Source organism: Sphaeramia orbicularis, chromosome 3 (genome assembly GCF_902148855.1).
Source record: "Sphaeramia orbicularis chromosome 3, fSphaOr1.1, whole genome shotgun sequence".
Lineage (NCBI taxonomy): Eukaryota > Metazoa > Chordata > Actinopteri > Kurtiformes > Apogonidae > Sphaeramia > Sphaeramia orbicularis.
The window spans coordinates 26,338,487-26,366,278 of NC_043959.1; the positions used below are offsets into that span (position 1 = coordinate 26,338,487).

Below are 27,792 nucleotides of genomic sequence, written 5' to 3' on the forward strand. Positions count from 1 at the left end.
AAATGGACGTTTCCTTTATAATAAAAAAAAAAAGGATCCGATATACATCATAAACATTAGTAACACTGATCCTGGATCAGCAGTAACACCGCTGAACCATAGAGAAGAATCTCAGTCTGGACGGGGTTAATATTGCAGAGGATTTCAGTAACAAGGTCAGTGTAGCTGCACATGGAGCTGAGATGGAGTCCAATAAACCTGAGAGTCTTCATCAATTATTCACTGCAGCTGATAACATGAATAACAGTATGTGAGAGTACGGGCAGAGTTTGGTCCAATTCCACATCCATAGTGAAGGTCAGAACGCAGTCGTAGGTTGGACGGAAGACCAGTGGGTTCACTGTGACCAGGGTGCCTTCATGGTGCGTTCATGGTGCATTCAGGGTGCATTCAGGGTGCGTTCAGTGCTACAGGGCAGGTAGGATGATCCCAGCGCAGGGTCCAAAGCCGACCCTGTATCCGTCTGCTTGACAGTGACCTGCAGAGGAAACAGGATGCATCATCATGGGTAATTATCCATGAACTAAAACCATGAATCTGCTCAAATCTGAGTCATTCAGTCTGTTTTAGAGTCACTTCCCTTCTGTTTTAAAGGTGGAATATGAACAATTCTCTGAGTCGGAGTCTGTCTCATGCTGTGAACTGATCTTTAATTGATGTTAACTCCATTTCTATACTGTCTCCGTTCTCTATAACAGCCTTTTCCTGACTCAAATGTAGGTGGCTCAGGCCAGATTTCTTTAGTGCCTCGTCTAAAGCTGAAACTGTCATTTTTATTGCTTTATTTTATCCAACACTGGATGATAATAACAAAAGACCGCTGCCAGTCTTTTCTTCTTCTGAATGGAGGTTTGTAAAATAAAAGGGTACAAAAATAATTTAGCTGACATTAAAACATCATTGTAATATCGCACAGATAGTGGCTACTCATTTATTTATTCTACTTTTTAAGGGATTTTGTCATTTTTAGTATTAAAGGATTAGATTAGATTAGATTAGATTACAATTTAATGGATCCTTGGACAGAGGTATCTGGAAATTAAGGTTCCAGCATCAGAACACCGAAGGCACACATATAAGAAATATTACAAGAAAATAATAACAATAACTATGAAAACAGAAGTGGAAAACAGACAACTGCAAATTAGAAAGTACTAGAAGAAATAAATAACAAAATAGTAATAATAAATAACAATAAATAAGTCATTATATATTATTATTATTATTATTATTATATTATATATTTATTTTTATCTTTTTTTTTTTTACTATTTATTTATTATTCTTATTATTAACCTTTGATTATTAAACTATATATCAGACATTCAGTCTGTTTTAGAGTCACCTCCCTTCTCTTTAAAGGTGGAATATGGTTGGAGTCTGTCTCGTGCTGTGAACTGATCTTTAATTGATGTTAACTCCATTTTTAAAGTGTCTCAGCTCTCCATGATAACAGCCTTTTACTACTATATGTATATATAATCACAAGATAATAGTAAAAAAAAAAAAGCAAAAATAAAAACAATGAAGTAAAATAAACTGATAATAGTACTAGTAATCGTAACAACAATATTTTAAGTAATAAATAATAGAAGTATGTAATAATAAAAAAAAATTAAATAATAATAATAATAACCATTAAGAAAACTAAATTAACAACAACAACAAACAAAGATTACACACTGGATACAATAAACAACATTGTCCAACATAAAGTGCGTAGTTTCACTAGTGGAGCATTAATGGACCACTGTTTATCAGAAGGTACTTTATTAATATAAAATGTTTACTGTCTGTAATTGTTCTTTAATGTGTAAAACATGTATTTAAGTGGATGCATATTCTACGTTTGGGTACAAATAAAATCATCCACAGACATAAACTGACTGTTTTGTTTCTCATTAGAGACTCAGTGGTTGTTTTGTGCTTTGCTTCAGTCTGACCTGTAATAACCACTTCATCTCCGTCCTTCAGGAAGGTTCGACTCTCTCCTCCTCCCAGATCGATGCTCTTTGATCCCCTCCATGACAGCTCCAACATGGAGCCGAAACTGTCCGGATCCTAGAATTCGGACACAGAACCAGAACCAGACCATCACACCGGCCATTATCTGAACTCAGCATATGAGGAGTGTTTGGTCTGTGAACTCACGGGTCCGCTGATGGTTCCAGAGGCCAGCAGGTCTCCAGGTCTGAGGTTACAGCCGTTGACTGTGTGATGGGTCAGCTGCTGCTTCATGGTCCAGTACATGAACTACACACAAAGAGACACAACGTCCAGTACATGAACTACACACAGAGACAAGGCTATAATGCTATTATTATAATTATTATTACAATTTTTTTTTTTTTTTTTTTACTGGTCTGATCCACTTCAGATCAAACTCATCTCATCTTGATAAATTGGTCTGAATAAGGTATATTTTCAGAACAGAGCTTTGCAAGTAGATGTGAGTTTTCAGATCCCATCAGTGTGAATCCTTGGTCGGAACTGGACTTTAGAGACTCTGGACACTGACCTTACCCCGTAAAGACCCAAACATCCACCATCAAACAAAACCATCTACATCCACACTTGGTTTATGTTCAGTTAATGATGTATTTTCTGGAAAAGTCCCTTTTTCTTCAGTTTTTTTTTGTCTTTTGATATAATAGCCTTTGAATTTACTCTGAGCTTTAATGAACATCTACATGATCAGTGAATTAAATATAGGAAAATACATGACTTACACTGAAAAATGTAAAACACAAAAGGATACAATTATAATAAATCATGATGAGTTACTTAATAAAGGTTTAATACAGAGGAAAACTAATTTGGGAACTGCCACAAAAATAGCACTGGGTCTTCATGGGTAAACCAGAAAAAGGTTCTCATTAATACTGATATTGCTGTGAATTATTAACCAGGAAGAGACTTGTAAAAGTTGTTTCGTTATTTCTTGACGTGATGAGACTCACCTTAAAGTTTGATCGACAGATGGTGGCTGCCTCCGTCATGTTCTGACCTGAAGAGTTTAGTGAAAACACATTAGAGATAGTGGACATTTATATGGTTTATATTCATGTGTGTCTGATTTATTTTGTTCTTTTACATCTGTGCATGTGTAAAAACTATTAAAATCGTAGAAAATGTAGGTGATGTTCAAGACAGTAACAGGAAGTTTGATTCTATTGTCATTAGACTTCAAACAAAATAAAAATTGAATAAAATACTGAACAAATGAATAAAACAGAACAAAAATTTTGTAAATTAATGACAAAAATTTACAAAACTGAAGAAAAAAACCTGTAAAATAATGTAAAAGATTTAACAAAACCAAACAAAAATTTAGTAAAATTATAAAAAAAAAAAAAAAAAAAAAAAAAAGGAACAAAACCAAACAAAAATTGAATGAAATCATTAAAAAAACTAGAAGCACTCGGAGAGCGCAGACCTCCGCCAAGGCTGATCAGTGGCCCCCCCTGTGGGCCCCCCCACCCCGATCACCACCAAAATTTAATCAATTCTTCCTTATCCCATTTCCAACAAACCCTGAAAATTTCATCCAAATCTGCCCATAACTTTTTGAGTTATGTTGCACACTAATGGACAGACAAACAAACAAACAAACCCTGGCAAAAACATAACCTCCTTGGCGGAGGTAATGAACAAAACCAAACAACATGAGTTGAAGACAATAACAGGAAGTTTGTTTTTACCATCACTTATGTACGTACAAACTCTGAAACAAATCCAATAATAGACTAAAACATCAAAAACCAGGGTTCATGGATGATTGTATTTCTGAAGTGCATGTAAACGCATCAGATCTGATTATTCCAATTATCTGATTATTACAGTTATTGGTTTTATATGGTCGTGTAAACGGGGTCAGTGTTGGAGTTACAGGTGGTGAAATATGAAGGACCACAGACACACAGACCATAAAAAGTCCAATGTCCTCATCAACATGAGTTAGTTCAGGTTTTATGGGTCTGGGTCGACTGTGGACGTGGGTAAATAAAAGCAGAACCATCAGGTCCGTTACCTTTCAGTGACACAAACAGATTTATGTTGAAGGTGAACGGGTCTTGGTGCTGAAGGTAGGGAAGTGGTTCTGGGTCCTGGAGACAACAGAGGACACGAGTCCAGATCAGTGTGGACCGGATCGTACAGACATTACACAGACATCAACCTGTGGTAGATATGAAGGACACTGGGCTCGTGACCCGGTTCTGACCTGGACCGGGTTGGGTTCTGCGAAGGGCATCAGCGCCTCCATGGGGACGACCCACGGCGAGATGGTCGTCCCAAAGTTCTTCCCCAGGAATGGACCCAGAGGGACGTACTCCCAGGCCTGGATGTCCCGAGCTGAGGACGAGATGCACCGTTAGTAAAACTGCATGAAAATATGACAGGATTCCACCACAGGAACGACAAATGGACAGACAAGGAGACAAAAGGACAGAAACAGAGACAAATGGACACAAATGGACAGACAAGGAGACAATAGGACAGAAACAGAGACAAATGGACACAAATGGACAGACATGGCGACAGAAGGACAGACATGGACACAAAAGGACAGATATGGAGACAGACAGAAATAGAGACAAATGGAAACAATCAGAAATGCCATGGATGAAATAAAAAGATGAAAAATATGTAAAACAGAGACCAGGACAAACAAACATAACATATACAGAATATGTTCAGGTTCCACATTCAGACCAATATGATTTAAAATCAGCCGGGCAAGTAAAAATTTTTTCTTTGTTTTAGTGTGAAAAGAAATAAAAATAACATCCATACAAACTTAAATAACCTGAGATTTCTTGCAATTTCAAAAATATTATGTTGGCAGAATATCAGTAACATTTCACTTACTTCTGTTCAGGCATTTCAGGTTGCTCATATTTATTCAGGTTATTCACATTTTTGTGGAAAAAGTAGAGTAGAATAGAATAGAATAGAATAGAATAGAATAGAATCAGTTTGCAGCAAACAAAATTATACTGAAAAATATTGACAATATATAAAAGCTAAAAAAAAAATACTGAAATAGACATAAAGCTAATTCTATACTACAGACAAAATAAAATATATACAACACATAAGGATATATACAGGCAGTGTAGGATATGTCACGTTCAAGTAATTTTTGTGTAATTTGACTTTTTAACACTAAAACAAAGAGAAACACTTGGACTTGTCATTATTTATCAGTTATTATGACTGTAATTTACTGGTCTGATCCACTTTAGATCATATTGCTCTGAATGTGGAATCTGAACTAAAATCATTTTAGCATCATTGATTTTTAATATATTCAAGGTAATAGTTTCATCCCATGGGCCGGATTGGACCCTTTGGTGGCCGGTTTTGGGCCACAGACCGTATGTTTGACACCTCAGGGAGGGCGTCTCATATCGTTCAACACCAACATACAGGTACTTCATGACTGTGTTTATTTTAGTTGAAGCTGCTGTATTTACTGTTCAGAGGTACCGCCTTCAACTCTAAAAACTGCAGCCGATCAAAAGATTGAACAGAATGAACAGAATGAGACGGAGTTCTTCAGTGTAATGAGACATGAAAGCGGCGTATGTTCAGCAGCGAACTGGCTGACACTGATTCCAAGAAACACATATGGTGATGTTTTTATTCACTGTGATCACAAACAAAATACAACTCAACCTAAAAATACAACCAGTGTCCCTGTATCTCACTGGCATGTTCGATCAAGAAACAATAGGGCAAAGTCAAGGGAAGGTTAACATCTGGTCAAAAAAATTTAATTACAATAATCTACACCAACCTTATATTTCTGGGTAGCTAATTACTTATATTTTGAAATGAGAAAAAATGTTTTGAGAAGTTTTATGAGTGTGTTTGGAATGTTTGGAAAGTGACAAAGTTTTCTGCCGTCATTCTGGGTTCATTTTTATAAACTCTCAAAAATAAATTAAATTTATTCCAAATACATTGATATTTGACAATTATATTATGTCATATTGTAAACATACAGTATATAAAATTAATAAATGCATATATCTATGCATTATACATTTGAATATAATGTTAATATTATTTGTATGTTGTAAATATTGTAAAACATGTATATGATATTGATAATATCAGCTGGCCTGGGAATGCCTCAGGATCCCCCCAGAAGAGCTGGAGGAGGTGTCTGGGGAGGGGGAAGTCTGGGTATCCCTGCTTAGACGGTTGCCCCCGCGACCCGGCCCCGGATAAGCGGCAGATAATGGATGGATGGATATTGATAAGTGAAATAAAAAATGTTCAATTTGATATTTGCTTTTGTTGTCCATCTGTGATCCTGTCATTTGTCAAAACTCTTGTTATTCAGGTATGATCAAATATTTTTTTTCCTCTAATCAATTATTAGGTTGTAAAATAGAGGGTTGAAGGTATACACTGAATACATTTTAGGATGAAAATGTCAGAGGAACTTCACTTTTGAGAATTTTGTAATTCTTGCAAAACATAGATGTTAATTTTTTGTCCATCTGTGATGCAGTAGTCTTTGATATTTTTAATTTAAAAATATTTGAAACTAAATTTTGCCCTTTGAATATGTTTAAGATGGCATTTAGAACCTTTCCAATTATGTGCAGTGTTTGTCTTAAACTTGTCTGGTTCAAAGGTTATCAGTCAAAAAGTAGTGGGCTGTCCAACTGTGACGCCCTTGACGTCGCCCAGTAACTATTTGTGAGGTTGTCAGGTTCTGTCTCTATGTTCGAGTCCTGTGGTCTGGACGCAGGAGATCGATCTCCCAATAGAAGTGGGTGGTACTTTCACTGAAGGAGAACTCCGCTAATTAGATCAAAGTCCATATATGACTTCATATGAGTGCTCAGTAGTAACTATACTATGGTGTCATGTATTCACAGTTTTCAGTTGAAGGTTTCTCATGTTCATTCTCAAGAGGCTATAATGTTTTTCCTAAATCTAACCATGTTTATCTGATGCTAAAACCAAAACAAACTGAAAAGCAAAACAAAATTGCGTAAGTTCAGCTAAACTCGTCAACTGCCATGTCGTCACATAATTTACTAGTAAATTTGAAGGTTTTTTTTCCTTTGTAAATTTAACATTTAACAAGATTTAGCATTTACAGTTTATGTAGACCACTAGGAAATGTTTTAAAATGCATAATTCCATTTAAAAAAAAGCAAAATATCACTCCTTTAATACAATAGAAACTGATTTAGAATGAGTTGAACACCCCTGGTCTAAGTTCTAACATTAGTTCTATAAGGGGGTGCTGAGGTTCAGGTCTAATGTGGATCTGGATCAGGGTGAAAACGTGGCCTCGTGTCGATATCAGATCATACTGACATAATGGGATGTAATGTACAAAGCTGACACTGTTCCCATCGGTTTGCTCTGCTATGAAGCTAATGACGCCTCAGTCAGATAATCTGCTGCAAGCGGCGTCTGTCCTCACGGCTCATTGGTCCAGTCCTCCCTCCCACCGCTACCCCTTATGAAATGACTCTTCAATTAAAACTGCTGAGACGCCAGGGAGAAGGAAGCATTCAACTTAACATAAACCCCCGCCTCTACCCCCCACAACTGCAAATAGTGGATGGCAAATAGTCCTGCGGTGAACTCAGATCTCCGGAGGCTTCAGCAGTCAAGTACAAAATGAAAGCAATGTCAGTTCACTTTGAAGATGCACCTTCAGCAGAAATGTCACCGACTGAAGAATCTCTAGCACTGTTCAGAGCTGTTCAGGGCGTCTGAAATACTCGGCTTCCTCTGAAGAATGGAATGTAGGGAGCTCACAGGGCCGGTGTTGGTTAGAATACAGCCGGCAGGTGGGCAAAATCAAGTAAAAGAATGAAAAATGAAAATGAAAAAGTTTACTGATGCTCACATGTCAACCTCTGGACTTTCTAACATTCTGCACTGAAGAAGTGGATATCTGTTGATGATTACACGTCTCCTGAGTCTGTTTATATTGAATAAAACTAATTTTCCTGACAAGCAGCATGTCTGTAGTTATGGTTAATCAAATGGAAATCAGATAAGATTGCTTATTTTTTGTTGTATTATGTATTGTACTTACTAGCGAAATTTTACCCGTGGTGCCACTGTACAATAGTATGATAAGTAGAAGTGGTCTGCCACCACTATCCATTTGTAAACTACCATTTAATCATGCATTGTGCAGGTAATAATTTGAGCCAACATGCGAGGCATGAAGGGAAGAGCATGTATTTGTTTGGCCTGTCAAGCATGATTAAATTTATACAGCGGTAGTGAACTGCAGCCTTCTGGTCCGAGGCGAGCTGGGAGCTGGTCTGTGGTGAGCTGGGACCCTGTTAAAATGGCCCAGCAGCCGGTCCAAGGTGAGCTTGGAGCCGGTCTGAGGTTAGCTGGGAGACAGTCTGAGGTTAGCGGGGACCTGGTCTGTGGTGAGGGGGACCCTGTTAAAATCGCCCAGCATACCTCACAACATTTGAATATAGACATAAAATTGTGCCTGGTTGATAGTCAGGTAATGCTTCTATTCATTTGGTGAGTTTGGCGGTGATCAGGCCTGTGAAGGCTGAGGAAAACCCGTACAAACGCTCTCCTGTGCTGCAACATCAATGGGACGGACATTGATGGGATGGGGCGGGGTGGGGCCAAAATGCACATTATATAGTAGGATGTACAGTAAATAAAATGTACTTATGTATTATTATTGTTTATTGCTTCCAAACTTGCTTCATAACCTTAGTCTACATCTTGTTTGAATGTTTAGCCCCTCCGTCCTGCTTTTAGGGACCAGTTTCATAGAAGCACCCATTTGCATTTATCATGGACTACAGGGACCAAAAACTGCTTATTCCATGTTTATTTCTGCTGTAAATCTGGATGTTTTAATTAACTCTACAGGGACTGACTGACTGTTGGAGTCTCTAGTGGCCATTTGAGGAACTGCAGGTGTTTGTTTCAGTCTGCAGCTGTAGTAGTAGTATTGGCTCCCTGTTACTGTACTTTCTGTTCCACCGTTGTTTTCATCCACACATCATTCTGTTGAAGGCCATAAAGCAGTAACAGCTGCCGTCTATAACAGCACCACTGAGCTCTCTGACAAAAGAATAATAAAACCTGAAATATCACGGGCTGTTGTGTTGAAACGCTGCCTGCTCTGTGCACTTAATGACATCCTAAACACAGCCAGTCGAGGCTGTTACAGCTCTGGGAAGATCAGGATCAGAAGGAACAACCAGGATGATTAAGGAATGGATCAGAACCGGCGATGATTTCAGAAGACTCAGCCTCATCACTCAGAAACAGATGAGTTTCAGTATAAAAATTGGACCAATGGCCATGTAGCTCACTGGCAAGTTCCATCACGGCAAATTTTTAATATTTCAAAAAAAATCCTCAAAAATAATTAATTAACTAAATAAATAAATAAATACTCAAGACTGTGGACAAATTTTGTAGACATTTTCCCAAAGAAGCTACAAATAAAATTTAAAATGAATCTGACCAGTAGTTTCAGAGAACAACATTGTTGAAATGTAGACATTGGTCAACTTGAGTTGGAACCTTTGAGGTCATTCAAGGTCAAAGGTCATAGACACAAATGAAAGTCCATATATGACTTCCTATCAATGCTCAGTAGTAACTATAGTCATATCTGGAACCTTTTCCATCTTATAAGCATCAAAATATGACCCATTGTAAACTCAAATACATGTCTCGCAAGCATACAGGTTATGGCCAGGCCCTCACCACTCACTCACTCCTTACAGTACGTGTATGATAAGCCGACACAAAGACATATTCCAAAAATGCCATGAAACTAATGTCCAAGTATTGTTTTTCACGATCACACACCTTGTATTATAAGATGACAACTGACTTAAAGTGATTCCTTCCATTTCTTCTGACCCGGTAGCGGACTTGGTTTCATTGCTTGTTGTCTCTATGTTTGTTGCTACTGCGGCTGCATGGAATTCCCATTCCCGCAATGCACTTGGCGACAAAGTTTCTGAAAAGGCCCGAGTGACATTTCGGTTTGGTATGTAAACAAACGGAGTGCTTGTGATGGAGTCAACTTCAAAGTTGTTCACCGTGAGGGAAGTGATTTAGGCACGTAAGCACGGAAAGACTAATGGATTAGTGATAAGGAGGCTATCACTGGGGTTTTACAAATTTGAAGAAAAATTTGTGTTGAAAGTCATATGCTGCTTTAACATCAGAGCATGTGTAAATGCAATGAAATCGTAGAAAACGGAAGTGATGTAGAACACAATAACAAGAAGTTTGACTACTATCACTGGATGTAAAACGAAACCAAAGAAAAATGAACAAAACTGAATAAAAATTGAATATAATAATGAATAAAATGAACAAAACTAAACAAAAAATTTGTCAAATAGCGAAGACATGGATAAAACTAAACAAAAATTTAACAAAATAATGAATAAAATGAGAAAAACTAAATAAAACTTAACTAAAATAATGAAGACATGAACAAAAATGGAATGATGAATAAAATGAGGAAAAACTAAACATAAATTGAATAAAGTAATGATAAAATTAACATGAGCTGAAGACAATAACAGGAAGTTTGATTCTACCATCACTACATACGTACGAACTCTGAAATAAATCCAATAATGGACTGAAACTTCTAAACCTGGGATTATGGATTATAGTATTTCTGAAGTGCATGTAAACGCACCACATCTGATTATTACAATTATCTGATCATTACAATTACTGGGTTTATATGATCATGACTCAATGATGACGATGAAATAGCTGTATCATCCTCAACACTTGATTGAAAAGACGATGGTGTGACGATCATTCATCATTCTTATCGTCACAAGTTTTATCTGCAGCATACAAAGCATTTTGAGCATCGACTAAACCACATTAACATAATTTGACTGTGAAAAACATCCACACCCCATCCCTCATCCTTCCAGGATCCTCCACACCCTGCAGAGGTTTGACACCAGATCAATCAATAATACATATTCACACTGACTTTTCCACTTAATGTGAAACCATTTCCATCTGATGAAACATCAAGTGACTGCATCAACATCTATAATGTACATCTAAATTAAAGAACAAGTGAGCATTAAGTGACCTGTCACTGCTCATCAGTGGATTCAGCAGCAAACTGTCACTTTCATTCATCACACACTTTACTGATGGAAACGACACACATTTGGTATGAACCCACAAAGGACATGAAGCTCCATCACTGAGACTTAACTGACACTAACACAGATCAGGATGATGCATTCAAGTGAACAGTCAAATGGGATTTCAGCTTCACATATTAGTTTCTCTAGTTTTTAGCCAGTTCAGCTTCTCTGGACACAAAACAAAGACCTGCTGCTACAAAACACTATTGATCTTTTTAGAGTCAGTGCCGAGTTCTTCACTGCAGAATCAGAACTGAACAAACTGATCAGGACTAACGTCTGTGGAGCCTTTAGATCAGTTTGTGAAGATAAGGAAACTGTTCCACATCAGGGAGATAATCTCACATCCCTCAACCATCTATTGATCAACAAAGGACTTCAGCATCTAAGCATTTAATCCACTTTCCCTCCCAAAATTTGAACACAGATATATGTTCTTTCAACTCTTCACAGGCTTTAGTTTTAATGCATTTGAGGTGAATTATCCATTATTTTACTTCATTGTGTGTCTTTATAACAAGACAATAATACAAAGAAACGACAACTGATTAAAGCAGGGGTGTCAAACATACAGCCCCGAAAAAAAAAAAAAAAAAAAAAAGTACAGCCTGTGGGCCAAAACCAGCTGCCTCAGACGATTAGTGTCAAAAAAAAAAAAAAGGAAAATTACATAAAAATGTTTACATTTACAAACTATCCTTTCACAAAAGTGCAATAACATTAACAACAATGTTCTACAGAAGCTGAGAACGGCCGTGAATTTACATCTTATTTTTGGTTGGTTTCTCATGATAACAAATTTATTTCGTTACTTCATAATAGAGAACCATAAACAGAACTCAGATGTGAACAGGTACCACATCCTCCACATCGCAGCCTTCAACAGCTGCCGCTGACATGTGCTACAGGGCAGAACAGACATGCAACAACTTATCGGTAAGTTACAGTAACTACAAGAAAATGATCTTTGTTATCTCAAGATAATGAATTAATTAATTTGTTATCACAAGATAACGACCATAAAATAATATGTAAAACCACGGCTGTTCTCAGTGTCCATAATATTCAACCTGAAATGTCTTAAGAAAAATAAATGTAATTTTCCTAATATTCTATTTTGTATTTGTAGATCTACTGTAATCTGTAAGTTGTAATGTACATGTTTAAATGATAAACTTAAGGACAATATTGTTAAAATTGCACTTATTTTTCTTAAGAAATTTCAGGTTGTTCATGTTATTCACATTTCTAAAGGATAGTTTGTAGATGTAAACATTTTCATAATGTAATTACATTTTTTTTCACTCTAAAACAGAACAGTTTGAAGTTGACATTATTTATAGGTTATTATCAAAGCATTTTGCTGGTCTGACCTGTTTTAGATCATATTGGACTGAATGTGGAACCTGAACTAAAATTAGTTTGACATTAAAGAATCAAATGGGCAAAACAAGACAAAAATGATGTGAAAGACAAATCCATTCTGTTCCACCTCTAGTCTTTTCGTGATGTGTTGTGCAGACATCCTTACCGCTCCAGTCGTTCATGAGGACCATCCCGAAGATGTGTTCGTGGGCTTTGTCGATAGGAATCGGTTCCCCGAGTTGATTCCCTCCTCCGACGAAGAAAGCCTGATGAGACAACAGAAGAATCAACTTCATCATCCACTCAAACATCACAGACAAACGAGTGATTAAAGTCAACACCGTCTTCACCATTTCCAGCTCGATGTCCAGCTGCTTCGATGGCCCAAACACCGGAGGTTTGGCTGAAAAACAAACATACACAGGGTTATCGGTTAGAGGTTCAGCTGAGAGGACCATACTATGGGGTTTATGGGCAGGTTGGAGTATGTCCTTCATCTGTTAGCCCACTTTAACTTGTCAGCATCATGTGTGATATATGGATGGAGTTGAAGTCTTGGTGACTAGGCACAAAAATATCCAATTTTCTTTGAACTTAATGGAAAATGCCATGAGTTCAGGATATGGAGTACCACAGGGAACATCTTTAGGACCACTGTGGTTTTGTAGTGGACTTGATGTCGGTGGCAGAATGGTCTACATTTGGGGCCAAAAGTTTTGTCAGTGACACAGACTGATTCATTGCCTAAACATAATTTATTTGCAAATAAAACTTTTCTTCAATTTGCCCCCAAAATAAAGGGAAAATACAGCTGAACTGGCCAAAACAGCATTTATGTCACTGTCCCAGCTTTTCACCAGGATCAAGATACTATACGAAAATAGTACCAATGTCCCTGTATCTCAATAGCATGTTCATCAAGAATCAATAACAAGTTGAATTTGCGAGGTTGCCAGGTTTGCTACGTTACAGTCCTGTGGTCTTGATACAGGAGATCAACCTCCCATTGAAGGATAACTCAACAAATTAAATGACTGTCCATAGATGACGTCCTATCAGTGCTCAGTAGTAACTATACTGATATCTCTGATCAGTTCCATGTTATAAGCCATCAAAATATAGCAGAAATTGTCAGAAATCCCAAAATCTAAATTGGTCAAAACTATGGAAAAAAACTTTGTAGACTTTGTCCCAATGAAACTACATATAAAATTTGAAATTAATCTGACCAATAGTTTTGCTGGAGAAGAAGCTTGAAGAAATTGCTAACAAAGACGACAAAGACAAGGAACATGATGGCGACAAAGACAACAATGAACATGTTTAAAGAAATTGCTTACGCAGACAGGTGATAATATTTCTGGATGTAACGTTTCATGCTCTAAAGATACGGTGGGAAAATGTTTATCGGTTGCAAATTGAAGAGTCTGTGTTCTAATGAGACAAACTCTGCAGTCCATTATCTGAGACCAGCCCTAGTATTGGTCAGGATCTTACTCTGATCCGGTCTCATCTGTCCTGAAGGTCGACGAAGGGGGGTCCCAGAAACCACCACAGACGACGCCCTGCCGTGGTATCCAACCGGAAGTCTCAACCTGTAAAAAAAACAAACATGTGAATCATGGAAACAACCTTTGAAGTACTTGGTGTTGATGTTGCTGGTGTAGCTCTTGAAAGGAATAATTTTTACTGTCATTTCATAAATCGCACCTTCTCACTCACTAACTCTGCCCAAACACTTGAAATACTTTACAATACACTCAACAGACCTTTATCCTAGCAGGCATCTGGTCTCGTCTCAGCAGGAAAAACACTGGTGATAATAACTGAACATAAATCTGCTCCATATACTGTAGGTGTCCCAGAAAACTGAGGCACTGAGAAGCTGTACAAACCAAAAGTTACAGGAAAACTTCAACTTCCTGCAGCTTTAAGTAGTTTGCTGTGGTCAGATTAATACAACACTGACCTATTTCCACTGTGATTATTGGAGGAGTATTCAGAGTCAAGCACACAGTTCATTTAATCCTCCATTACAGTCCAACAACAATCCAACACTTTGGTAAATCCATTTCTTTGTTGTTACTTAAGATGCAGGACAAGAGGCTTCTGTCATTTCTGAAAACGTGCTTGGTTTAAAGCCCTTCAAATCCGACACCTCTGGAGAATCAATGATCACAGACCAAGAAATTATTGGCAGGTTTCACCAGAGGAAAACACAAGGATTGAGAGAAAATGTCATAGACTGATGAACTTTTCTGTTACCGTTGGAGATGTTGTTCTCTGTTTGTTCAGCACACAATTAGCTTTAACTTTAACCTTTGTTCAACCAGATAAAAACCCACTGAGGTTAATGGTGGAATGTACTTTTACTTTAGAATCCACTACATCTCAGAGGTAAAATCTGATGGTTTTAGATGTGTCCAAGGTTAGAAGGCCTGTACATCTATTGGTTGGTTGAGATGTCAGGATAAGAGTCCACTAGTGCGTTTTTATGCTGTTGTGTATTCGTGCATGCTGTACCGCATTAGTCCAGCAGTCACCGCTGAAGCGTTCCAAGTATTGCAACATGATTGTAAGGCTATTGAGCTGAAACCAGTTGGGTTTTGCAGACCATTTGAGCTAAAATGTGTCATTGTTGTGTCTTTTTTTTTTATTGGACTTTTACTGGGATCAGGTAATGATCCCACTGATTTTAGTTATTTTGGTTTAAGTAAGGTAAGTATTTCTATTTTTGATTATTAAATGTTTCTTTGTAAGCTTTGTTTACTACTGTTTGGTTAACTGGTAACATACTTACTGTTCTGAATGTCCTCTTTGTTGTTAAAGCACTTTTAAAATAATAATAATATTATTATAATAATAAATACAATATTGTTGTTGTTCCAATCTAGGCTTGAGCATTGTATTGAATCTAATTCTACTCTGTCGGCGGTTCAGTTACCAAATGTGAATTCCATAGGGTTCAACACTGGGACTCTACTTTTACACAGTATATTAATGATTTACCCGACAGCTGCAAAGTAGCTCAATTTCATATATATGCAGACGACACAATTGTATGTGTGTTTTAAAAACTCCTCAGATGGAAATATAATCAAAAGAAAAAGAAGTGGCTTCAAAGTAATCATTTCACTTTTTAATCAATGTACTTTTTGATTAAGAGGAAAGCCAATGAACAATCAGTTTGTTGCAACTTTTCCCTGTTTCACATGTTTTTCATGTCTCTGCTTTTTGGTTTCACCTCTTTGTTGCTATATTGATGCTATTTTAATTTTCTTTGCATCTTCTCTGATCATCATGACCTTTCTAGTTACAGACTCATGTTCATCTTCCTCTTCTACTGAATGTCTACTGAGCATCTCAATACTGGGCCTCTTACTTTTTCGTTTATATATTAATGATTTACCTGACAGCTGCAAAGGAACTAAATGTCTAATATATGCAGACGACACAATTGTATATATGTTTGTAAAGATGGAAATACTACCAAAAGGAAAAAAGTGGCTTCAAAATAATCCTTTTAACTTTTTAGTCGATATACTTTTTGATTAAGAGGAAAGCCAATTAATAAATATCCATATAAATAAATGAAATGCAATCAGTTTGTTGTGACTTTTCCCTCTTCATTTGTTTTCCTTGTCTCCATTTTTTGGTTTCACCTCTTTTTGTTTCCATATTGATGCAGTTTTAATTTTCTTTTCATCTTCTCTGGTCGTCATGAACTTTCTAGTACCAGACTCATCATGTTCATCTTCCTCTTCTACTAAATGTGATCTCCTTGGTGTTGTCTCCTCAGCTCAGTCTGTTCACATCTTCTACTACAATATGTTCATTATGTTTATTACAGATGGTTAATGCTGTGGTTGATGATACGAGACACCTTTTAATCAAACCCAACTTGAACATCAGACTAAACCAAGTAAAGCTGAAAGTGACCCAAATCCATCCTCCGTCAGAGAACAGTGGGTAGATTGGCCGTCTAATTCTGCTGATGTCGAATGCACAGATCTGAGAGGTGATCCATCATGACAGCATTGTTTCTGTAAAACCTCCTTCACCCTGATTCTTTTTGGAGTTGAGGCTCAGTCAGGAGGAACCGCCTGTCAATCATGTGTTTAACCACGGCACCAGACTCCGCCCTGACGCCTTAACATTCCCCCCACGAGGCCTGAGCAGAACTGAAGGCTGTCTGTGCAGAGGAAACGGCTGCTGCAGCGTTCAGATGCAGACCGACGCTCTGAGCCCAAATCAATTAGAGGAACCTTGTCGTGAACGTCCACACGTCAGCGTTCACGTCCGGCATCGAGCCTTTGGCTGTCGGTTGGTTTGCTGCTGTTTTGATTGATAACGTACCAGTTTGGCATCAGGGCATTCTCCTTCCCCCGGAACATGATGCCCACGTTGGTGGCGTGATCCCTGGAGGAGTAGAAGTCAGTGTAATCGCCTAGAAAACACAGAGTAGAGTTCACAAGAAACATGAACATTTACTGCCTGAAACATTGAGAACATGGAGATGTAATACTGCCCCCTGATGCTCACAGACATGAACTACATCTACATGGACTGTGGTGGAAAAAAGTTGTTGGACCCCCCCTGGATTGGAGATATATTACATTAAGAATCACTTTTAACACTCCAGTGTCCCACCTAAAGAGGTCCTTCCTAGTCATTGAAAGCACATAATCTGCACAGTGCTGTAGTGACATCACAATTTTTTTTCATATAATTTTTTTCCTTTTTTAATTTACTATTGTATTGTTTTTGGTTTGGCTAGTTTGCATCTTTGTTTGTTTGTTTACACTCTAGCAGCAAAACTATTGGTTGAATTCATACCAAATTGGGTTTATAGATTGCCAGTGACCCAGAATAGATCTCATAACATTTTGGGAAAAGTAGGTCAAAGTTCAAATTATTTATGAATTTTTTTTACCCACCACCCCCCCCAATTTACTTATAATGGGCAAAATTTCACATGTCTGTATAAGCAAAACTAATGGTTGAATTCATACCAAATTGGGTTTATAGATTGCCAGTGACCCAGAATAGATCTGATTACATTTTGGGAAAAGTAGGTCAAAGTTCAAATTTTTTATGAATTTTTAAATCTTTTTTTTCCCCATATACTTATAATGAACGAGATTTCACATGTCTATAAAAACATCAATTTTGTTTCAATTTATTTCAAACTTGGCACATATATAGAGGCAATTAATATGCTGACATCAGCACACGCATAGACATGATGACATCAGCTGGATCGATGCCAAAATAAGCTACAATACGTGTGAGGGGCGGGGTTTGTTGTAATTGGCACCACTTGTTTTTTGTGTTTCATCAACTTGAGCTACTGACAAAAATACCAAATACTTAATAACTGCCATATTTTTAACCCTTTAAATGCCATGTTTTAATGTTTGTAATGTACTACATAAAAATTGGATTACTTATCTTTATTTTTGGAGCCTGGCATATGTCAGTGATTAAAAGCAACACTGGTTAATTTATTATTTATGCTAGTGCAAATGTTAAATGCTAAAATGTGTCAGTGTGGATTTTTTACTCACTTCGGAGAAGGCTGCTAGTGTGGTAATTTAAACTATCAAGCATGAGCGATGACCTGGGCAAATGAGAACCTTTTAGCTAATTTCACTCCAGCTCATCATTATAACATCCACTCTTTCATTAGACTTTATGGTTGGACCTTATTTAGGTAAATACCACTGGTTTTGGGTGAAATTATCTGCTATTAAATAATCAGAGGATCGTGTCCTGAGACTCACCGATGTGTGCAGGGAGATGCATGGTGGCTGAATTCTGATGGACAAACGCTCTGCAATGACAAAGAAGCAGATCTCAGAAAAAAAAACAGATACGGATCATAAATCAGATTCATTTGGACTAAGAGCCAGCATCCTCCAAATGACTATTAGGTCTAAAAACACTGATAAACTCAGGTTAAATCTGTGTCTGAACCATGAAACTGGAGCTGCATTAAATAGTCATTGATGAGAAAAGAAGGTTTGAGGTATCATTGGTTCATTTATTGGAACAAATTCTCAATTGAAGTCGAATTTACCCAAAATGTCTTTCAAATTTTGGCCAAATGTTCGTAAGATCCAAAAAAGAAAAGGTGGATTTGTGCATTTCCATCCTCTACTAATGTGTGGATATTAGTTCAATGAGACAGTGTCAACCAGGGGTGTCCAACAAACAGAACCAGTTAGTGAAATGTAAACATTACACTGAAGACTTAAATAATCAAGGATATTCCACATTCAGACCAATATGAGCTAAAGTGGATCAGACCAGTAAAATAACAATATAATAACCTATAAATAATGACAACTACAAACGTGTGTCTTTTAGTGAAAAAAAGGAAAATTACATGAAAATATTTACATTTACAAACTATACTTCAATAAAAAATGTGAATAACCTGAACAAATATGAACCTGAAATGTCTTAAGAAAAATAAGTATAATTTTACCAGTATTTGGCCTGTTACTAAATGTTTTGTGTATTTGTAGATCCACAGGTCCAGTCTGACCTTGGTCCAGACTAACCCCGGTCCAGTCTGATCCTGGTCCAGACCCAGGCCCAGACTGACCCTGGTCCAGACCCAGGTCCAGACCCCCTTCTGCATTGCCCCCCATCCAGACCTGGGTCCAGGTTGACCCCGGTCCACACTGACCTGGTTCGAAGGCCCATGTCATCCCTCAGCGTGGCCTCCTGAGCTGACAGTAGGGTCTGCAGAGTCCTCCTGGTCTCCGTCCAGGCCTCATGACCCAGACCCATGAAGGCGTTCAGTGTCGGCTGTGGAGATAAAACCAAGATTACAACCAGACCATGAAGATCTATCAAACCTCCTGAACACCATCAGCGCCACGTCCAGACAGAACCTCGTCCACATAAAACCTGGATGGTTATACATGAATATATGATTAATACTTCATTTACATACATGGAAATAACACTAGAACGACTGATTTCCTTAATTTACATGTTGGATTTTAGTCTCTTTTGCACCAGTTTTACAGAGAAAAAAAATCCTCACAAACTGCACCGTCCTTTCATAGATGTGACAGCTGGTGCTTAAAGTTTAGATGTTGAGAATAAATGGGTCAGATTTATGTGAAGTCAAATAAAACGTCATGTCTGATGCTCTTTACTTTTTGGTCAGAGTCCGATCAGGTGACTGTTGCCTTCGTCTGCATTTGTGTCGAGGATCATTGACTCTGATGATGAAACGTCCAGTCGATAAAGTCTGAGGCAGAGACAAACCAGAAGCACCGTGACCTGGTCTGTTCACTGTTTTATTCATGATTTTAGTTTCATCAGGTCATACATTTGTCTTTTCCTGTCACTAAACGTCATCTAGTTCCTTTAACTTCATCATGAAACCTGCTTCAAATTCTTCCAAACACTTAGTCATTTCTAAGACGTAACTGGAGGAGAATCAGGAATAAAACGTGTCAAACTTCACAACTGTGAGGAAAGTATATGATGAAATAAAACTATTTATTATTATTATCCTTTATTTAACCAGGATCTACCAACAGTACCTATATGATATATGCACATATTGTACAGATTAGATTATAAATTTATTATAGTAAATAAGCAGGTATAATTGCTCATGTATTATTATTATTATTATTATTATCATTATTATTATTATTATCATTATTATTATTATTATTATTATTATTATTATTATTATTATTATTATTATTATTATTATTATTATTATTATTACTACTAATACTATTTTATCATTCATTTCTCTTATTACTTTCTAATGTGCAATTGCCTGTTTTTCACCACTATTTTTATACTTATTGTTATTACTATTTTCTTGTAATATTTCTTTTAAGCATACATTCAGTTTTTTGCTGCTACTGGAACCTTAAATTCCCAATTAATAAAGTTCTGTCTAATCTAATCTAATCTAATCTAATCTAATCTAATCTAATCTAATATGTTCTTTAAAAGCATTTCAAAGCAGAACCCAATTCACTCACTCAGATTTATCCTTTTCCATTCATTTAAAATGACTTTGAATGCATTTGAATGGATCAATTTACAACATTTTAGGAAGCATTGGACAAAACCATCCTACAAACACACCTGTACTCTGATTTATTATTTCCAGCTGGTTCTGTTCAGTGTATGCTGACTTTAAGAGGTTGAACACAAGAAAAAAAAAAAGACACAAAATGGTGAAAATGATGTGGTTTTAAAGTGTCTTAATAGTCAGAACATTCAATACTATTATAACGATAAAATGTTCCCTTCAGTATCAGAATATGTAAAATTAGACAAAAAGAGTTTCATGTGACAATCATAGACACTGATGGATGTAGATCATCATATGACAGGATAATAATCTGTACTGTTTTACTTGTCAGTGTTTCATGTGAATCATTTATTGGAATCGTACCTGGTCGAAGACGTCCTGATGTTTGCTCATCACCGGGCCTCGAAACAGAGACTTGATGATGCTGAGGTCCAGGATCTGGTCTCCAATGGCAACGCCAAGGCGATGTCTGGGCTGAAAGGAGAAAAGAACACCAGAAACATCAGCCTCTTACATGTCACTGATCTGAGTTTAAAGACAGAATCAGGTTCAGAAAGAAGTTCAAAGCTCCTCAAACATCCATTCATTCAATATTCACTGAGACAAAATGACTCAAGGAAGATGAAACATGCAGGGAGTGATGGAAGAGATGCAAAAAGGAGAAGAATTTACATCATCAGAATAAGAATCATCTTTAGTTTCAGAGTACTTAAAAACATGGAAGGAATTCTTCACCAGTAGATGTTGTCTTTCAGGTTTATTCTTTATTTAAGGATCCCCATTAGTCTCTAACAAAGTAGAGTCTTTTCTTCCTGGGGTCCATTCCCAATATTAAAGTATTAACATTTTTACATTTACAAAGCACATGGACAGAAAAAAAGACATAGTTACATTAATTTACATTATTTCACTATAGATTACAGATTTCTTAAGATTTGTTTTAAAAACAACATGATTACTTCTCAATATAAAAACATTACAATGAATACATTTACAAAGCACATAGACAGAAAAAACACATAGTTACATTAATCTAATTAATTTAGGTTAATTATACTATCATTAGCCTCAAAGCATAATTACTTCAAAGTCATATTTTTTGGCCACATTGTGATATCTGCATAACTTTATTGTCCTAACACTACTTTGATTTATTTACAATATTTGCAACAGTATGTCCTCAGAGATGGTTTTTATGCAATTTCTCAACAATGATTTAGTATTTTTTTCTATTCATGACTGTGATTTGAAATGTTCTATCGCTAAATTTCTAAAATATTTGTCATGCTCTGACGGTAAATAATTTTCTACCACAACTAACCATCTACTTTCTTCACATCTTCCATTAAATTTTAAGGAAATATTGATGTTTATAAACTATATGAACAAAAATCTTGGGACACATCATGGCTACAGCTCCTAAAATGTCCTCATGCTGATTTGAGATACAAAATGCATACAAGTAATACAAAACTAACTAATGTAATGATATTTTTCACAACAGAAAATTATATTCAACGTGTCCCAATACTTTTGTCCACATAGTGTACATAAAGACACAGGCCTGACTTGTATGTAGTTCTAGTGGATAAATGTGAGTCTCCTGGGTTCATCTTGACTAGTTGCTGTGAATGTGATCATTAAACCTTTATCTTGTGTCTGAATTGTCCACAGTCAGACTGATGTTCATGCAGATTGTATGGTTCATGGGTGACTCACGTTGGCGTCGGTGGAAAAGACTCCATACGGGAGGTTGTGGAAGGAGAAGTCAGACCCGGCGTCTACGTTGATGAAGGACATCTTCTCTTCAGCTGTGGTTCTACAAACTGGGACTGAACTAAGGGAACAACTTCCAGATGTGGAGCTGCAGCCTTTGGTTGGCCCCGCCTCCCTGCTGCTCAGCCAATCACACGTCACCCTCTGGTTTCCACCCCAAACCATAAGTAATGCAAACCAGGCCCTGAATGACTCAGCACAAACAGAGAAAAAAAAACAGTTGGACCCAGGAACATGGTCAAAAACATCAAACCAACTCCAGCACCCGGTCCCTACCAGAACCTGGAATAATGTGAACATGGGTTTACATTTACAGGTTAAACAAGAAACCCTTTAAAGTGTTTTCACGGTGGCTCTACTTTTAGTTTTAGATAAGATCAGAAATACAATTAAAAAAAAGCTGACATTGAAACGACTGAAAAGTGATTTATAATGAAAACACGATTCAAAACATGAACCAAATAAAATCAAAGTGTAAATAAAAGTAAACAAAAGGGGAAAAAACTTACAAGTTAACAACAAATCAAATAATCGTAATGATATGAACAGCACATATTGAAAAAAGACGTTCACACATATGATAAAATACACATTTATATATAAACACAACCAGCAGCAAAGAAAACAAAGGATGAATAAACGTAACTTCTATAATAGAAAACAAATGTAATGAGTCTATTAAATGGAACAACATCAGAGTCAAACCTGATGTTAAGAAGTGAAGGATAAAAACAGATAAAAATGATCCTGATGCCAAGTGGAGGGTCTTCAGGATGAGGAGCTCTAGATCCAGACTCAGGTTCATCTGAATCACCAAGGACAGTCTGGATGGCATCCAACAGTCCAGTCAGTGTCATTAGTTTAGATTCCACATTCAGACCAATATGATCTGAAACAGGTAAGACCACAGCGGCAGATCTAGAAACTTTTCCATGGGGTGGCAGGAGGTGTTGGCAGGTTGGCATGGGAACGTCCTCAGTGCTATATGTGGAATCTTCATATACAGTGCCTATCATAAGTATTCACCCCCTTGGATGTTTTACCCTTTTATTGCTTTCATAAACCAATCATGGTCAATAACATTTGGCCTTTCACACAAAAATTTATTGGAAAAAACTCTTTAACTAAAAACAGATTTCTACAAAGTAATGTCAGGGAACAAAAACATATAAAAAAAAACAATTTGCATAATTATTCACCCCTTTTAAATGTAATGGTCTAACTGAATAGAGATCCGTCCATTTGGTGCCAACAGTCTCATAATTAGTGAAACGAGGATCACCTGAGTGGTGTTTATGGCGGGGTGCCCAACCCTGGTCCTTGAGAGCCACTATCCTGCATGTTTTAGATGCTTCCCTCTTCCAGCACACCTGACGGTCATTATCAGGCTTCTGCAGAGCTTGATGATAGGCTTATCATTTGAATCAGGTGTGTTGGAAGAAGGATACATGTAAATTTTCTAAAATATGCAGGCAGGGATGTAACGATTACCGGTATAATGATAAACTGCGGTAAAATTGCCAGCGATTAGTATTATTGTTTAAATTCTAATTATCATGATAACTGTGTTTGATTATCGCACTTTTCCGGAAAAAACGCCTATGTAAAGATCTGCTTTTATGTCAAATATTTGAGTATAGTTTTAATTTATTACAATTTTAATTGTATATACCTAATATTTGGAACCAATATTAACTTTTAAAGTCTTTGAAAAGGTTTGTTAAGCATCTTTGTGTTATTTATGCAATATATTATATACATTTTTCAAATCAGATTTTTGTGTGTGTGTGTGTGTGTGTGTTTTCTGGCCTTTTGTGTTTTTATAGTAGGTTAAAGTGAAAAAAATAATAGACAGATGAGATAGATGAAGTTGTGCTGAAAAAAAACAGATACCAAACATGGGTATAGTAAACATTTCTTTATATAGTATATAAAAGCAAAATCAAAAGTACTGAAAAACAGCCAAAATAGGCTCAGACCACTAAGGGTTAATATTTGAATGTATCTGCTAACAGAGGGTACATTGTGCCTATTATTATTATTATTTTATTTGGGGTTTTTTTGTCTTGTTTTTTTTTTTTCCAAAATACAACTTGGTTAAATTATTTCAGTGTGTGTATTAGTACTCTTTGAACATTTTGAGCACAGTTTCAACAATACCATGATAATAATGATAACCGTGATAATTTTGGTCACAATAACCGTGATCATCCCTACATGCAGGATAGGAGCTCTCGAGGACCAGAGTCGGGCACTATGGGATAGTGGCAATGAGAAAGCCACTGTTGAAGAAAATTCATATAAGATCTCAACTAGAGTTTGTCAAAAGGCATGTGGAAGACTCCATGGTCATTTGGAAGAAGGTTCTTTGGTCTGATGAGACCAAAATTGAGTTTTTTCCCATGAAGCTTTGAGCGGTGAAGAACCCGGACAGCAGTCGCTTTATGCACAGTCTGTTCCATCTCAGCAGCTGAAGCTCATACCTCCTTCAGAGTAGTCATAGGGGTCTCGGTGGCTTCTCTCACTAGTCTCCTACTCAGTTTACGAGGACAGCCTGATCTAGGCAGATTCACACATGTACCATATTCCTTCCATTTCTTGATTGATGTCACTGAACTCCAGGGCATGTTCAATGCCTTGGACATTACACTGGTCAACAACAAATTTATGGTTTAAGTTTTTTGAGCTGATTCAGGATAATTTTGGTGTGCTGAATCCAAAAATCACATTAATTTTGCTCAATCAGGTCAACTTTTTGAACTATGCTACATATTGGCTTTTTAACATTTTTGCTTACATTTATGGGCATTTTCACATCATATGATACAAAATTCTTTCATATTTCTTGCAATAAACGAGTTCTGAAGATTTTACTTTTGCCAATTTATGATTAATGTTTTTTTTTTAATATTACAGGTGAATGAAATGGCTTTGACTAGAAGATCTTGCAAAAATAAGCCTGACGTATTCTGCTATATCTGCAGTGAATACACCATTGTACCTAACAGGAATCAAGTCACAAGTTTCAGAAAGTGTGCTTACCAATCTTATTTTGGTATTAATTATTATATTTTGTGAGAAGATCAAATTTTTCAAAATCAAATTAGCAAAAAAACCTGACCTGATTGAGAAAAACAGATGTCATTTTTGGATTTAGCGGTGCAAAATGGTCCTAATTCAGTTGAAAAAACCTAGACAACTTGCAAAAAACCTTTTTTTGCAACCCAGTGTTATTTTTGTATCCACCCCTGACTTGTACTTTTAAATAACTCTTTCTCTGAGTTGCTTGGAGTGTTGCTCTGTCTTCATGATGTGATGGTAGCCAGGAATACTGATCAACCAGACCCTGGACCCTCCAGACACAGGTGTTTTATACCTCAGTCATTTGAGACACACCCATACCATTCAGGTGATCCTCATTTCACTAATTAGGAGTTTACTGGCGCCCACTAGATCAGGGGTGTCCAATCTTGGTCCTCGAGGGCCGGTATCCTGCATGTTTTAGATGGATCCCTCTTCCAACACACCTGACGGCCGTTATCAAGCTTCTGCAGAGTTTGAAGATGGGCTTATCATTTGAATCAGGTGTGTTGGAAGAGGGGAACATCTAAAACATGCAGGATACCGGCCCTCAAGGACCAGGACTGGACACCCCTGAACTAGATGGACCTCTATTCAATTAGACCATTACATTTAAAAGGGGGGGGTAACAATTATTTTTCTTTATATATTTTTCTTTTCTTGGCATTAGTTTGTAGAAATCTGTTTTCACTTTGATATTAAAGAGTTTTTTCCCCGATAAATTTTTGTGTGATAAAGGCCAAATTTTATTGACCATGATTGATTTATGAAAGCAATAAAAGGGTAAAACATCCAAGGGGGTGGATACTTATGATAGGCACTGTATGTACAAATGGAGTCAAAAACACCTTTACACTTTTTATTGAATTGTTATGCACGTAGAAATTTGCTTCATGTTTAGTTTTATCTTTTTTTTTTTTTTTAATTCAAGTTTTTATTTGGTTTACAATGCAAGATTTACATATTTTATACATTGATAGTTTTGTTTTTTATAAAACAAGACAAAAAACAAACAAAGAAAACAACTGAGTAGCAACTGAACAATGGGCGTCAAGTATGTTCTTTTTAAGTATTTATAAAGTCTGTCCACGGTCTCCAGCATTCCTTGAATTTGTCATGGTCGAGTCTTAGTGTAAAGGTGAGTTCTTCCATTTGAGCGATTTCTTTAACAAGGTCCTTCCATTCGTCCAGTGAGGGTGTTTTATCTGTCAACCATTTCCTAGTAATCACTTTTTTGCTGGCAATCAACATGATATTCCACAGATCTGTTTTACAAAATCCTTTTATACAACCTGGTCCTTTACCTAAGAATATATTCTAAAAATTTAAAGGCATTTTTATTTTCATGAATTTGTCAATACTATTCCTGATTTTTTTCCCAAAAGGAAGATAATTTGGGATAGCTCCAAAAAATATGATGGTGATGAGCTTTTTTTCATCCCACACTGTCTCCAGCATGATGGATCTACATTTGAACCTTTTTGTGCAGATGTTCTAAAAAAAAAAGCAAATCACACTTTTCCATGCAAATTCTCTCCAACTAAGTGAAGATGTACTTTTCCATATATTTTCTTGTATTTTAGTCCATTCGTCCACAGTCAATTCAAAATTGCCCTCCTTTTCCCACTTTTCTTTGATATAAACCGTACTTTCAGCCCTAATGTTTTGTAACTCGGTGTACAGTCTTGATATTTGTTTGAGTTTTGTCATAATTATTGATAAAATAAGATACATGTAAAGCTTTACATATATGTAACCTTATAACAAAGATTTTTTAGTGAAAACAACTTATTCTATTGAGTAACATCATGTTCTGTCACTGCACTGGAATCTATATGGGAAATAAAACCATACGGTGTGTGTGGTCCAGCTGAAATAAAGGTGGATCCTGTGACTCCTCGCCTCCTCATCCTCATTTCTTCTGTCCCTCTGTCACAAACCTTGTCTTTTTCTTTCTGTATTTGTGATTTTCCCATTTTGACAGTATAGATGTAACCTGCTTTAACTGAACAGGGTTGACCACACTGTCACTGACACTGAAGCCCCTCAACAGTGACCCTCTGAATTTAAACATGCCAGTCTTTTATATCTAAATGCTTCATAGACTGTTTTCTACAATCAGCTGACTAACCAAAGGGAAAATACTCCAACAAATGATGCTAATGATGAATGAACTTCCTAAACCTTTAGTGTAGATTCCCTTTATACCATATTTAACCTGACTTTAACTTAGTGTGTTATGGAAACTGACTTCACCTGGTGAAAGCTGGGCCCCTCAGTCGCTCCACTCTGCTGGGCTGCAGACGGCTGCAGAGC

General features: G+C 36.8%; 1 protein-coding gene and 1 long non-coding RNA gene across 2 annotated transcripts; one reads left to right on the top strand and one right to left on the bottom strand.

Annotated features, from left to right (window-relative positions):
* fah (fumarylacetoacetate hydrolase (fumarylacetoacetase)) lies at nucleotides 1-27,792 on the bottom strand. The gene is made up of 15 exons (XM_030127481.1): nucleotides 27,733-27,792; nucleotides 22,339-22,579; nucleotides 20,983-21,093; nucleotides 19,234-19,355; nucleotides 18,323-18,372; nucleotides 16,896-16,986; nucleotides 14,037-14,134; nucleotides 12,890-12,942; nucleotides 12,706-12,805; nucleotides 4,223-4,353; nucleotides 4,031-4,106; nucleotides 2,961-3,007; nucleotides 2,152-2,253; nucleotides 1,944-2,061; nucleotides 1-478 (listed from the first exon to the last, which is right to left on the bottom strand). Exons 2-15 carry the CDS (start codon nucleotides 22,558-22,560, stop codon nucleotides 408-410), a joined length of 1,392 nt encoding a protein of 463 aa, XP_029983341.1. The 5' UTR covers nucleotides 22,561-22,579; nucleotides 27,733-27,792; the 3' UTR covers nucleotides 1-407.
* LOC115414249 (uncharacterized) lies at nucleotides 12,127-18,684 on the top strand. Its single transcript, XR_003934590.1, has 3 exons — nucleotides 12,127-12,226; nucleotides 14,645-14,650; nucleotides 18,673-18,684. It is a non-coding gene; the product is annotated as an uncharacterized LOC115414249 (long non-coding RNA).

Excerpts from the sequence above, each read along its gene's own strand:
- fah (XM_030127481.1), bottom strand. The coding sequence starts at position 22,560 with ATGGTTTGGGGTGGAAACCAGAGGGTGACGTGTGATTGGCTGAGCAGC. Across the intron at positions 21,094-22,338 it reads TCTTTTCCACCGACGCCAAC|CCCAGACATCGCCTTGGCGT; the intron begins GTGAGTCACCCA and ends TTCTCCTTTCAG. Across the intron at positions 12,943-14,036 it reads ACAGATGAGACCGGATCAGA|CCAAACCTCCGGTGTTTGGG; the intron begins GTAAGATCCTGA and ends TTTGTTTTTCAG.